We start from the raw sequence: 15,418 nt of genomic DNA, 5'->3' as shown, positions 1-15,418 counted from the left end.
CGCTTCTATATTATAATAATAAAAAAAATATTGAGTTTCAAGTAAAACAAATGGTACTTATGTAATTGTCATATTGCAAACAGTAACATATGCAAAAATTACGGAAAACGTTTAGGTAAGAAAATAATTATTAATGGAAAACAGTTTTCGATAAAGTTTAGATTAGGAATAAAATTTGTCCTACATTTTTAATTTTGTTCATCACGTAACGTAAGCAACAGAACTTAATTATCTCCCCTGTCATTTTATTTAGTAACCCTAACAGTGATTTCACAAATTTCTTTTTTCATAAATAACTATTTTTCTACCTTATCGTTTTTCGTAATTTTTGGATGTTACTATTTAAAACCTGGTAATTACATGGATATCATTTGTTTTGCTTGAAATTCAATATTTTTTGTTATTATAATGTAGAAGCACCTTTTTTTTTTTTTTTTTAATTTTTTAGAGCTATATTTTTATAAGCTTTTTGCTTCTAAATAAATCCTTTACTTCAACATGCTAATAGATACTTCTGTTTTTACCTCTTTTGTTTCCATATATCAAATTTAAACTCTTAATAGTTTATAGCCTGTCTTCATCCTTCATAAGGCCATTTTAATATACAGCACATTTTAGAAATATTTATTGGTTAATTTAGCCAATTTTTCTTTTTTTTCTGAATGAGGGTATCTTTTAATTCGTTTTGTGTTTCTATTTTAATGTGATTATTTGTAAATCTTGTATGTATAATATATATATATATATATATATATATATATATTTATATTTTTTTTTAACCAGATGAAAATCTCTTGCAAGACCCCATCACCACCAAAACCACCTCAGAAAAATAAAAATAAAAGAGTAAGTTTTGAAGTTACACCTGACTCTGGCTCAACACCCAAAAAGAGAAGTCCAAAACGAGTCCGAACGTTAAAAAATGAATTTGCTAAATCCCCTCTTTTGAAAGAATCCAATGCAAAATACCCTGCCATGTGTAAAGATGTGACGGATCGAAGTAAGTTTTTTCACTAAATAATTTTTTCACATTGTATTGTCAAACTTTCAAAATTTATATCAAACAGATATTAAATACTTTTCTTTGTATTCATACCAATATCATTTGTAATCCTACTCTCAGTTTAAAAGATTGTTTCTTAGTATTGTTCGATGGAACCACTAAGCCACTAATTTTGATGGGACCACTAAGTTATTTGGTTATCAGAATATATAATTATTAAAAGCAATCCTAACCAGTCTGGCATAATGAACTTCATCCAATTTGCAATTTCTTGCATATTTCTAGTCAAATTTTAAAAATATTTATATGGTTAAAAAGACGAGAAAATAAGCTTTTGTAAATGTATAGAATTTGTGTGCATTTTTATCTATTGCATCAGTTTCTAACAGTGAATTAAACAGTGTTTTGCTTTGAACAACCAAAAATGTGAAATGATTTTTTTTTTTTTTTTTTTCACATCTATGAGCGATACCCCCTTTTTGTTTTTGCATCTTTGTCTCTTTTACAATTTTTTTTTCAGCAGATTATTATCGAATGGACACTAATCTGCCAGATTATAAAAAAAAAAATGCAAAAAAAAAAAAAAATCGACATTTAAATATTTGTTGGGGTGCTCAGTTTCTAGTAAAATTAAGAAATAAAAAAACGTCTTAAACTGGAAAGTTTAAAAACGAAACAAACGCCCTTTTTAAATAAAACTCCTGTAATCCTACCTTTAACCCTAGATACGAGTGGCAAGCTCCCCACCAAACAAAATGTCTCTATACGCTACATATAAGCATTTAAAAGAAAACAAAAAAAATAGATCCTTCCCTTTTTCTTTTTGCTTTGTAGTTGTTAAATTCACATTCACCGAAATTTGTCTCTCGTCCTTCATTGTAAACAATTGCGAATTACTTTATAATAATAAAAATCTTACCACTGAAACAAACACTTAGTGAGATAATATTTTCATTTATTTTTTGATTGGTAAAGTACTTTAAAAAGTCTACAACCTACAAATTTGTTTTAGTAACTGATAATTAAGGCTGATGTAAATAATCTATAATATAAATCTCACTTGTCTGTTTAAATGTATGTATGTTTGTTTGTATGTCTGCCTAAAACTTTCGACAGATGTGTCGAAACATGACGAAACCAGTATCGTTTTAAACTTCAAACTTTCGGACAACAGATATCGAAAAATTGGCCAAAAGCATTAATTCCTTCACCCTCACTGGGTCAGTTTTCTACGAGGAGGGGGGTCGCTTTTTTCGCCGATATTTTCCAAAGTCATCTCCTCTTTGATTGACTAGCTTTAATTTAAATCTTTGCCATGTTGTTTTATAAAGAGGGTGGAAGCAACAGGCACTAGGGATTCCCAGATAGAAAAATGGAGATGAATCACAAAACTAATATGAAAATAAACCAACCTACAAAACCATTGCAATTGACTTTGTGTTACAGATGTAAAAAAATTTGGCAACAAATTTGTTTTTGTTGTAAAAATATGCTAAATAAACAATCAGCACTAGTTGGTTTGTTTGTTCTGCATTTCTTTGAAATTTGATCTTTGCACGTAAGCTATAAAAGAAAAATAATCTATCCAACACTCATTATTAGCTAGTTTTTGACTTTGAAGTAGTACTGTTTTTTTAATGTCCTTGCATCAAGTGGCTTCATACTTTGTCTGGAGCAATTTGCATTAAAAAAATAAGAAAAAGCTAGAATGGTAGCGTTAGATATTTTCAAGGCTTTTCACAAAGTTTGGCATGAATGTCTTTTCAAGAAAATCACTATTACTGGATGAATATGTTAAGTAAATGACAGATCCAGATCATCCTCAATGGATATACATTTAAACAATACCACATTAATGTGGTTATTACTTATGGGTTGATATTTGGACCATTGTTATTTCTGATCTTCATAAACAACCTCTTTGATGCAATCACATCTTGAAGTGTATATATATTTGTTGATTAATGCCACTCTATATTTCTAGCATGAGGACAACCCAACACAGGCAAGGCAACAATTAAATCCTTGAAAAATGGCCTCCCAGCTGTAGTAAAATGGGGGGGAAAAAATGGATGATCATATTTAATGCTACTGAGAAAAAGCTTTTTTCCATTAACTACAAGAAACCACTGATTGCTCCCAAGAGTTTATGGTTTAAACATATCCAGCAACATCGGGTGGTATGAGTATGTAAGATATGCTGTCATAAATTAATCGATTCTCAATTACAAGCATAAAAATACTATGTATTCAAGCAGATGCATGTCTGCTATTTCTGGAAAACTTAAATTAGTATGGTTACAAAATGTAAGGTTAATTTCTAAAAACTACTTATTTATTTATGTGTAATATATCTACCTACTATGGTATAAAAGACTCAAAAATGGTTAGGCCAATTTTTTTAATTTCATACAAAAGGTACTTGATGCGTCTAGGAGTGTTCTTACATGCGTTCCAAATAAGTTTCTTTTTAGAGCACAATTGAACCATGATACTTAACTTTTGTACATTTAACTTTAATTCAAGTGATTATGTATAATTTCAAAAAATCAACAGTTGGTTTTTGATCAGATGGGTATGTTTGAAATAAATGTTTCTGTTTAAGGAAGAATTGAATCATTGTATTTGACTTTTGCATTTTAAACTAAGTGAAGCCCATATTTACAAATAATTTTATAAAGTCAAGAGTAGATTATCTACAGTGCAATATAAACTAAAAGTTATTGTGAACTAAGTCACTGCAAAGAGGCATGTGAAGCTTCCCTTCGGTACACCGTGATGGGTCCCCAATTAGAGCAGGAAATCAATAGCTTCGATTTAAAAATGGGCTTTCAACAATTTCGATGACAATAAAAAATATGGGAGTGTTGAAAATTTATTTTCATTCAATCCTGAACAACGTCGGGTCTCCCTGCTGGTATATTATAAAAAATTATAATGAAGAAAAATTTTAAATAAGTTAATGACCAACAGTTATGTTTTTATTGATTAGGTTTTGATGTTGGGCACACAAACATTCTTAGAAAATGAACGACTTTTGTTTTTTTTGTTTTTTCTTCTATTTTTTTAGGTTGTCATCCAAGTGAACGTTGGGGTCCTACTCTAAGTATGGTTGGTTTGCATAAAGCAATCCTCATTGGAGGACAAGGAGAAAAACAAGTCTTCAATAAGGACTCAGTCTGGTCTTTAAACCCAGGTAAAATTCATTATGATTTTTTTTTTTTTTTTTTTTTTCACCTATCTAATTAATAATCAACTTACCATAAAATTATCTATTCTTCAGAAATAATAATCTACTGCTTATATCATTTCAGTGAAATATTTAAATTATTTTACTATTATTACACAGTATACACTTAATTTGGAGAAATAAATATTTCTTGGTCCTGGATATGACCTTAAACTATATCTGATGGTGAGGGCCCCAGCTTGCAGGCCTTAGGGAGTGTGGAGCCACCCTTTAATTGCCATTGCTCCCAGGTCCACTCTGACCAAAAATCGTTCTTCAAAATCACCAGATTCAGTATTAAATAACCTGAAAAGGGTTGATATGCCGTAAAACAAAACAACCAAACAAATAAATATTTCTTTTAAACAATTTTTCAAGTTGAATTAGATATAACAATGTAGAATTTTTTTCCAAATCTATTTTCTGGTTGTTAAACTTAAGGCCCCCCCCCCCCCGACGCCCATGCACATATAAATATAATGTAAAACTGTTTTCTCTGACTTATCGTGGATGCTTAATTAGCAACTTTTTTTTTTTTTTTTAAAAAAGAAGTTAGGTGCTGTCACTGCTATAAAAAACACTTGTGCTAGATGAAAGAAAAGAGTGACCTTGTCAAAATACAATTTGGAAGTGTACGTTTATGTGTTTGTTTTGATGCAAAAAGACAGAAGAAAATAAATGCTAAACATGGCCAGATGTAAAAAAAAAAGGGGTGTTTCATTCTCTAAATCTGCCTGTTTTTTTTTTTTTGTGTGTATATAAATGAAGTACATGTCCAAACAGAAGTTCCGTTAAAGAAAAAAATATAATTTGGGAAGCGAATTAAAACTAAACTAGTGGACATATTGCATAGTCATTTCATTATTTATAAATTAGATGAGATGATATTCTCTTATTTTAAAATTTAAATCAGCTAAGATAGATAAAAAAATAAAAAATAAATAAAAAATGGAGAAAAATATTTAATGTGGCACTGCAATGTAATTATGATATATGAATTATATTGCGTTAGAAATGTGGGGAAAAATTTCAAGTATTTTTAATTATGAATAAAAATCAGATCTGTTTTGCTTTTGTATCTACTATTCCTGTATTCCATCAAAAGAGAAAGTAGTTGAAGGGAGCAATCTGCATTTACATTTAAAACCGAATAAATAGTAAGAAGGCAAATACCAATTTATACAATAAATGATGGTAAGAAAAAAATAATCAAACCTCCTCTAAAAATGACTGTTGGGAGAAGCAGTTTATCTGAAAAAAGAAAATGTAAAAATAAAAAAAATTATTTAAATGAATATCAGAACAGATTAGCATATGAAAATTTGAAAGCTATAATTATCAATGAAATAGAGGAAAAATTTGCTTATATATAATTATATACATTTAACAATAATTACAAAATGATCCTTGAAAAATAAATGTTTATAGCTTAACTAGAACAAAAAATTGTCACATAATGGGGGCAAAATGATGTTCAATAATTGTTTTTGAGATTTATGTAAAAAAAAAAAAAAAAAAATTTAACTTGCAGATAGCTTTCTTATATACTAGTAGTTCCACCCGGCTTTGCTCAGGCCCTATGTACTGTTCATAATTTTATGTGCGTATGTATATATTAAAAAGTATGAATATGTATGGTAATGCTTTTCTATATAATAGGCTTCCTGGTACTCATGCACTTAGTGATCCGCGCTAAAATAATGTTATTATTTTAAAAGCCATTCTTAACATGGGGAGGGGAGGGTGTTTTGTACCTAGTCTGTACAATTGAATAAAAAAATCATATCATAAAACTTTAATTAAACTTGGAAATACGATTTAAAAAATAGCACGGCTCAGTAAGTGCATTTATTTTAACTTTGATCCCCTAACATTTATTTTCAGCTCAGATTAAATTAAAATGTTTGACCCATGTCCAAGTGACCTACATCTAAAATTTCGAATGTTTAGACCCCAAATTGGCAGAAGAGTTTGGTAGAGTCTGCAAAGGTCAACTCTATAAACTTTGATCTCTTGCCAGCCAAATTTTTGTCCAAGAACTGATTAAAAAGCTTGCTGCATGTCTGAATACCCTTTATGTAAAATTTTAGACCCAAAATTGGCTTAATAGTTTGCTAGAGACCGTAAAGATAAAATCTTTTGAACTTTGACTCCTTGGAAGCCAAATTTTCAGCAAAAAAAAAAAAAAAAAAAAAAAACGATTAAAGAGCTTGCCCTATGTCTGAATACACTTTATGTAAAATTTCAAACGTTGTGACCAAAAATTGTCTTAGTAATTTGGTAGACTGCAGAGGTCAATTTTTTTTAACTTTAACCCTAATTATGACCCCTTAACATTTATTGTTTTGGACTCAAATCAAATTATAAAGTTAGATCCATGTCCAAATAACCTATATCTAAAATTTCAAATGTTTAGACCCAAAATTGGCGAAGGAATTTGAGTTCTCAAAGTTCAAATCGTTGAACTTTGATCCTTTAACAGCCAAATTTTTGGTCGAAAAACTGCTTAAAAAGATTTTCCCAAATCTCAATACCCCTTATGTCAAATCTTGGGTCTGTTGACTGAAAATGGACAGTTATTTGGTAGGGAAGTGTACATACACACACACACACACACATTTTCACTTTTATAGATATATAGATTGGATCTTATAAAATTGATTGAAATTCTCTAATTTTCCTCCATTTCGAATCTTTTCAGTTTTGCATGTTATAAGTACTAAAAAAAAATGTATGTCTCTAAAAAAAAAAGTTACTTTCAACACGGTTTGTATAAGTTGTATTAAAATCCTTACAATTTTACTATGACAGATTTTGTGCTGATTATGCAGAGATTGTTTTTGATAGTCTGTCACTATGTTTATGTACAGCCTAACGTTATATCACTTCACCAGTCATCAAATTTGTCAAAATATCAGTCATGATCTAAATTAGATTTAATTTTAGGATTAGGTTAAAGGTTATGTTCATCATAGAAACTTTCTACTTCGTCCATATTGTAGCTAATGAAGTCTCACATCTTCTGACCTTGAAAGATCTTGTCAGAATTGAAATTTTAACTTGCGGTTTTCCCAAATTCAATGTATGGATCCCATGTTCTTTGACCAATCTTATTTGATGTTCTGTAATCACTCAGCAAAGTTTCTGCCTGATCAGATAGTTTTTGAGTTACCAATATTTCCGTGGTATAATTTGCAGGAATACTGCATACAATATAGAGAAGACCCAAATACAACTTGATATATAATAAGTTGTATTTTATTTTTTTTTTATTTTTATTTTTTTTCTCCAGAAACCCGTAAATGGAAACAGTTAGAAACCTTGTCTGAGGGACCTCGTCCTGATCTACGTATGGGTCATACTGCAACATATGACCCCACAGTCCGTTGTATATATGTCTATGGAGGTTCCAAAAACCTCAAATGGTACAATGATGTCCATGCCTTGGATGTACATGAAAGACTTTGGCAGCTTGTGGAGGTATGAATTAAATTTTATAATATTTAAACAAAAACAACAAAAAAAAGCAATTCTTGTCCAGAATTTCCTTTATATTAAAAAAGAAAAATCTGTATGATGTACATACTCGTGATAGAATGAAAATATCATATTTCAAATATCCTGTAATTTGATTAAGTAGTTTTATTTTTAAGTAAGAAAATCAAATTTTATGAATAAGAGGAGAATGACTGTCTCAGAAAATAATTTCAAGAAACAAGATAATTCAACAATCTAAACTTGCAAGATTTTTGTAATGTCTACAAATTCCCATTAATTTTTGTAAAAATAAAACTACTTAATATTTTTATTTTATTTTTTTTTTAATTTTTCGTTTTGACAAAATTTTCTTAATTTTTGTATTTTTAATATAAGAGGAATGCTGGACAAGAACAATAAAAATAATTTTTAATTTTTTTTATAGCTAATTTTATTTGACAAATTTAGGTACTAGTACATTAAAAAATGAAAATTTCGGAGGGGGGGGGGTTGTACGTGTTTTGGACTGAAGTTCTCAAAAAAAATTTTCACTTAATTTGATTGAGTAATTTTTTTTTTTTTACAGTGGAAAAACACGTTTTTATGACAGCGTGCTGAAGGTAGACATGTTTGGAGTTTTAAAACATGCCACTCTGTCTAAAGCGCCGACACCTCCTCCCCATCTTAAATCATAGCTTTTCTTCTTTGAAACATTTTGATCGGTATCAATTTCTTTTTTTTTTTTTTTAGTTATTAAAAAAAACTACTTGATCAAATTAAGTGAATTTTTGTTTTTTTTTCTTCAGAGAACTTCATTCCATAATGGATACATACAATATAACTTTTTTCCGATATTTTCGTTTTTTTAATGTCTTGATTAAACTGTACAAGTACCGACAAATCAAAAAAAATAGTATTACAAACTAAGCAAAAATCTGTATGCAATCCATTTTTTTTTTTTATATATAAGTGGAATAAAAACAGTATAAATGGGGCGAACATTTTCTGCATGCTAAGATTAACGCAAAATTATTGTATTTCCCTTTTAATGATAGTATAACATGGCAACACTCGGGACCTACGCGTTGTGTGCAGACAGTCACAAGAAAAGGAAAGAATTCAACCCCCCCCCCCCAGTTGAAACAATAGATGTTTATTTATAGGTACATCCAGAATGTTTTGTCTCTTGTTCAAAAATCTTCTCATCCGTCGATGTGCTTAACAAGACTGCTGAACACATGGTACTTTGTCCAGCCATGTTTAGAAACATGTCTTTTCCTTTCGCTCTCGGGCCACGTGTCTAACAAGTCTATTTGTCCTATTTCATAATCTTTTTCTTTTCCCCTGCTGTGACATCACCTCATACCCGGCTTGGTCATATAGCTGCTACTGCCATATGCACGTCCGCACTCTGTTACAATGGTTATGGATCTTATCCACTTCTTGGACCAAGAGATGACAAATGATTAGGAAAGAGATGATGGACATTTTTCACTGAAGAAATATTTGGTTAACTTACTTTAGCAAGAAAAGTAACATGCCAGTACAACCGTCTAAGAAAACTAGTTGTATCTTGCCGGCTTAGATTAAAATCCCAGCCAACCTTCATTTCTACGCCTGCATGGTTCTTAACTTATTCACTTCAAGTCAACTTTTTGATTGAAATAATTAAGTTGAACGCTTTTCACTTCCTCTCAAGTCTTGGCGTAGTGGTAAGACGTCAGCTTTTCTTTCACTTTCTTTTCCATCTTCGCGTCAGAGATTCAAGCCTGCCTGCCTACTACCACTTTTTTACCCAAACAAACACCCGTGCAATGCTGGGCACCCCTGCTAGTCCTTCAGAATACATAAAACATTATTTTAAGCATTATGGGGGCTCATGGTTGGATTCAGGCATTCATCTATATACAAAGTTACATTTGAGGTGGATAAACAAGGAAATTGTGTATCATATAACAAAACGTATTTTATTGAATTGTGTGCTGTTTAATAATCACCTGGAATGTGTTGTAAGCATTTGATACTAATTTAGCATAAATTCTTTGTATTAATCACCATGGTACAACTTTGTCAACACAGAATCAAGTTGATAAATATTCTCGCAGGAGAGGCCATATGAATAATTTTACTTATCCAGAGACAGTAAATAAAGTTAGATGTAGATGTGGCAGCAATCCCTCCAGAATACACTTTTTGTTAATTAAATTAATACCATTGTGTTTGGATTATTACTAGCCTGCAAGATCATAACACTTTGAAAGAAAGCCAAAAGTTTTAGGTCAATTGACTTGACTGATCAGTAAAAAAAAAAAAATTAATTTGTATGAGTCAGCCTGGTACAACTTTGTTAATTGGTTTGATTCTGTTGTTGGCATTTTCGCAGGAGGGGCCACGTAGAGGTTGCCAAACTTGGCATACTCAGCTTGTCAGTCCATCGCCTCAATTTATTATTGGAAACCAAACAACCTAAGGACCAAAATTCTTCGAGTTTGTTTCTTTGGGGGCAATTGTGCTTCCAGTTATTATTACCAATCCATTTCACTATGGATATCCAATTTTTCCTGAACTAACAGTTGTTTCTGATTACCTTTAGAATGGGTTAAAGCTCTTTGTCACTTCCTGGTTTCATTCATTGTGAATATTTATATTCTATACGATTAAAAAAAAGAAAAAAATTTTTTTATTCTGTTAAGTTTGCTTAAGAGGTATCTGTAGAAAATAAATTCTGAAGATGCAGGGATATACTGGTGCTTCTATGGGGAAGTATCTACATCAATCTGAATGTTTCCCATGACAATTTATACAACAGACAGGAAGTGTATGAAGCCGTTTACAATTAGAAAGCCACAAGAAAAAAAAAAATGATAAAAAGTAGACACTAAAGCATGTAGATGTAAAACCAAATTTTATTTAGCTTCTCCAGTAAATGAAGTTGTTTCACTTATTTAAAGATGAGAATTAAACCCATTCTTAATGTGAAGAGAAGGGGGGTATTAATTGACCCTACTTTAAGTCTGGGAAAAATGAAAAAAAAAATTTCATTTAATGTCTGTACTAATTGATTCTTTAGCAATAACTCTGACCAGTTGCAATCTACTCCCTGAATTGCAATTTGGTTAATATCAGTTCTCTTCTATAAAAATACTGCAATAGTTTTGGGATGGGGGCTAAAAATACTTTTGTAGCAGCCATTATAAGTTGTTAAAAACCATTTCAGATTTATGATTCTATATTTCTATAAAATTGTTTTTCACCTATTTCTAAATATCTTTGAGTTTAGATATTACATAACATTGAAGAGCTTAACATTTCGGTAAAATATTTGACTATTATTTTTATTTATTCCAGGTGACTGGCAAGGCACCAACTCGAGCTTATCATACATCTTGTTTATATAGACATGAAATTTGGGTCTTTGGTGGTGTTTATCCTAAGCCGGATCCTCAACCTGATGGATGCAGTAATGAAATTCATGTTTTCAGTCCCGTCATGGGGAATTGGTATATGCCGATTGTTACTGGTGAGAAACCAGCTGCCAGATCAGGGTAAAGAATTGTAACATTGTTTTCAATTGTACTACAAGACATTAAAACTCCAGATGAAAATTAAAGTTTTCAGCTAATCAGAATTTATCCTATTAAAAACTTGAATGCGTCAACAATTTACTGGAATAAACTAAAATAGTTTTCAAATATAAATTTAAGATGATAATAAATGCACTTAGTTGTAATGCTACTGCAATTTCATGGTATTATCGATCATCAAAACTGACATTGCTCATAAAGATGAAAAAAAAACTGAATATGTAGTCATGCAGTTCATGTACAGTTAGTTAATTATTAACGAATGAGTAACAATTTTGTGTGATTGACCGTATAACTATTTTGACCATTATTGACCATATAACTATTTTGGTTTTACTTAATCTAGACATAAATAACAAAGCAAATATTTTTAGTTGTATATTTTTTGCTTTGTTATAAATTAATTTGGTTAATTTAAGTTTGATTTTGTATTTTTCCTTTAAAGATAATTTAGTTTCTACTATTTATATTGCAAGAGGGGGAACTAATTTTAAGATTCCGCAACCGATCATAAAACTAATTTTTATTTATATTTTCATGTCCCATATTGTGTATCTAATTGTATAAATTTTAGCAGTTAATTTGTAACTATTTAAATTTTCTTCTCCAAAACGATTTAATGAATATAAAAACAAGAATGCTTTATAGAAAATGACGGTTATAGTCACCTAATTAGTACTAACTTCCGGTTTGGCTGCTACTGGAAACTGTAACAAGGCAAATCGGTTCCTTTGCTTTTTTTCTCTCACTTGTATTTTCCCTGTGCATGTACTTTTTTTTTTTTATTATGTTTTTCCAATATTTTTTAGTTTTTTAAAAGAATTTTTGAAAACACTTTAACAAAATTCCAAATGTCATAAAAAATGTATCCAATATATAATATTCCCAAAATAGTTTTAAAAGATTTTATTCTGATTTCAATAATTTTATTTGTTATTTTCATAACATTTATTCTGTAAATTCAAATAAAAAAAAACTTATTTTTAAAATTTAAAAAACAACTATTTTTATAATTTCTTATAAAATTTAAAATAAAAACTTTTTTTAATTTTGTTATTAAGTGCAAATAAAAACTAATTGTTATTTTTATCTGTATAATTTTGTTAATTTTTATTGTATACTTTTCAATAATGTCTTTTTTCTATATTTGTAATTTCAATAACTCACTTTATAATAGAAATACTGAAGAACAATAAAAGTGAAGGAACTGATTTTCTTTGTCACTGTTTCCGGTAGCAGCCACGGCGGAAGTTAAGAAGTAAATAAGCTGACTATAACCAAAATGACTGAATATTTTTGCTAGCTTTTTTTTTTTTTCTTTACCAATGTTCACTTTTTTTTTTTTTTTTTTTTTTAATGTAGGCATTCAGCTACAATTATAAAGGAGAAAATGGTAATCTTTGGTGGATGGGATTTTCCATATTGCTTCAATGATATTTATATTCTGGATTTAAGTAAGTACTTTCATCTGATTCATGTCCAAAAGATTTTAGCGCTTCTATATAATACTAAAAAAAAAAAAATTGAATTTCAAATGAAACAAGTGATACCTACATAATTATCAGGTCTCAAATAGTAACATATCCAAAAATTACACAAAATGATAAAGTAGAAAAATAATTATTGATAAAAAAAGAAATTTGTGAAATCACTGTATCACGCTTAATAAAGAGATAAGTTCTATTGTTTACATCACATGATGAATGTAATTTAAAATGTTGGATAAATTTTATTGCCCATCTAAACTTTATCAAAAACTGTTTTTCATTAATTATTATTTTTCTACCTTATCGTTTTCTATAAGTTTTTGTATATGTTACTATTTGTGACATGACAATTATGTAGGTACCAGTTGTTTTACTTGAAATTCAATATTTTTTCGTTATTGTAATATAGAAGCACAAGTTTTAATTGTTTCAAGAACCTTATTTTCAATCTAGTTTGATAACCATTATAAAAAAAAAAAAAAAAATACTCTTGATATTTACTTTCATAATATCACTTTTTCTGCACTATGTTCGTAGAGTGAACTTTGTTGCAGTTCTCCAATTCACATGTTCACTGTATTCAAGAAGTCATTAAGTTTTGTAAATTTTTTAAACTGGCATGAATTTTGATGATACAAATTACTCTTTTCCAATATTCTAGGTTATTCCAGTGTGTCTCTAGCTTTCAATCCCATCAATTACAGAAACAATTATCCATTGTACTTAACCACCTTTAATTTAATTTTATTTGTAAATATTAGTTGTTCTGCTTAGAATATTTGGTTCTTTTTCGTTATTGTAGCGCAATTCGAAAAATGAAATATTTAATTTCAAGTGAAATCAATGGTATCTACTGAATTGTCATGTCGCAGCAAATGAAAATATCCCAAAATTATAAAAAATAAGGTAGAAAATTAAGTATAACCGAAAAAAATTTTCAAAGACAACGAAAATTAAGTTTTGCAAAAAAAAAAATAAATAAATAAACTGGAGATTTCTAATTGTAACAAAAGGGAGGTAAATATTTTCTGAAAACTGAAAATCTTTTGCCAATTTAGCAAAACTTTTTACTAATTGTCTTTGAAAATGTTTTTTTTAGTTCTTTCATTAGGTGGCTAGATGCCTTGTCTGTAGCGATAGCCATAAGAAAAGTATATATTTTGTTTATGACTACTAAATTTTACAATTTTTTTTTTTTTTATAGAATCTGATGTGCAATAGGCAATACATGTAAAAAAAAAATTAATTTTTTATTTTATCCTCCGATTTGAAATTTAAAAGATGTTTAATTAATTTCTATTTTAGTTACATAAATTATTTAAAGTTGAAAAAAAAACCCAGGATGCCAACTCTCAATATTAATGTAGGGAGCTGAACTATTTTCTTTTTCGTCTCTTCAACAACGGGGAAGATGTTTGCTCTTAATATCAGCAGCAGTATTTTTCCTCCTCACCGACACTCCAAGATATGTGTGAACGATGTGGAGTCCAAAAATGAACTAATCTTTGAGCAAATCTCACGCTTTTTATTTAGTTTTTTTTTTCTACTGTAATAATCATAACTCTCACCTCAAAATCAAACAATTCTAGGTTTGTGTCTGCGTACGCTCACTGTTTCTTTGTGGCTCATCTGTCTCTCTCTGCACCGCCAGCACAGATTTCTTATTGTTTATTAACAGATTACCAGTAATGTTAGATATTGACCAGACAACATCGGGTAATCTGGTCGATTATTATTAGAAAAATAAAACCATTAGATTTTGGAAAATGTGGATTTACAGCTTGGAATGTTTAGTTGAGAATTTAACCCAGAAATAAACAAAGAAATTTTGGAATTTGGTTAGTTTAAGTAAACAGATTTTAACTCACATGAACGACATGTGATTTGGTCTGCTTTGCTGCCATAATGATTAGAGATCAAATTAATAAGTTGGTGAGAAACATCTTACTGAATAGACGTATGAATGACCCTGTTGGAAGCAGAGAGGTGAAGAAACAGGAAAATGTGCCAAACTCCAACAAGGGAATCCCTAAAACTAATAAAACCCATGTAAAATATAACTTATTGCATTCTTTTAGTTGTTTTGATCAATAAGAAAGTATGTGATTCTTTTGGTTTGAGACGAGCAGACCCAATGTTATCGTTTGATTTTAAAAAGCTGTCTATGAATGTTTGTGTTGTGTTTGTTAAAAATTTGTATTTGAAGAAGTGGCCTGTCACACATTTTATATACATGCAGGACACAAACATTTTACACGTACGACAATAGTAGAATATTTTCTATCACTAGATGATACACCCATTCAGACACGTACATTTCTATGGCTGTATAAACATGATCGAATTTTTTATTTCCTCTAATACGTAACGTATTGTTCTAACCAATTCATTAAATTGCCAATAAATTCTTTATTTTAATTCTTAAACAAGCAATTTAATTTATTACCTTGATTTTGTTGATTATGTCCACATCAACAGTAAAAAAAGCAAAAAAAAACTGCTGATAAAAGCTCTGAATTTTGAGTAAACAATAAAAATACACAGATAAGTATTGCGTTTCTGAATATTTGAGATAATATATAGTAATAATTAATAATAAATAGTGATATTTACAACTAGAAATAAAATTGGTTTAAGG

At 29.5% G+C, this 15,418-nt stretch overlaps 1 protein-coding gene across 1 annotated transcript in view; it reads left to right on the top strand.

The window, feature by feature from the left end:
* Positions 1-15,418, top strand: part of LOC145274323 (uncharacterized) — a 46,401-nt gene that overhangs the window by 15,784 nt on the left and 15,199 nt on the right. The window contains exons 4-8 of the mRNA XM_080127432.1: positions 784-1,000; positions 4,074-4,199; positions 7,525-7,712; positions 11,058-11,254; positions 12,656-12,747. Coding sequence (XP_079983558.1) covers positions 784-1,000; positions 4,074-4,199; positions 7,525-7,712; positions 11,058-11,254; positions 12,656-12,747 — 820 coding nt within the window. The remainder of the gene's footprint in view (positions 1-783; positions 1,001-4,073; positions 4,200-7,524; positions 7,713-11,057; positions 11,255-12,655; positions 12,748-15,418) is intronic.

The sequence above is a fragment of the Euprymna scolopes genome, chromosome 1 (genome assembly GCF_053919585.1).
Source record: "Euprymna scolopes isolate OS-2025 chromosome 1, ASM5391958v1, whole genome shotgun sequence".
NCBI classification, from domain to species: Eukaryota; Metazoa; Mollusca; class Cephalopoda; order Sepiida; family Sepiolidae; genus Euprymna; species Euprymna scolopes.
Note: the sequence above shows the minus strand (reverse complement) of the source record. Positions and strands in the feature narration are given on the sequence as shown.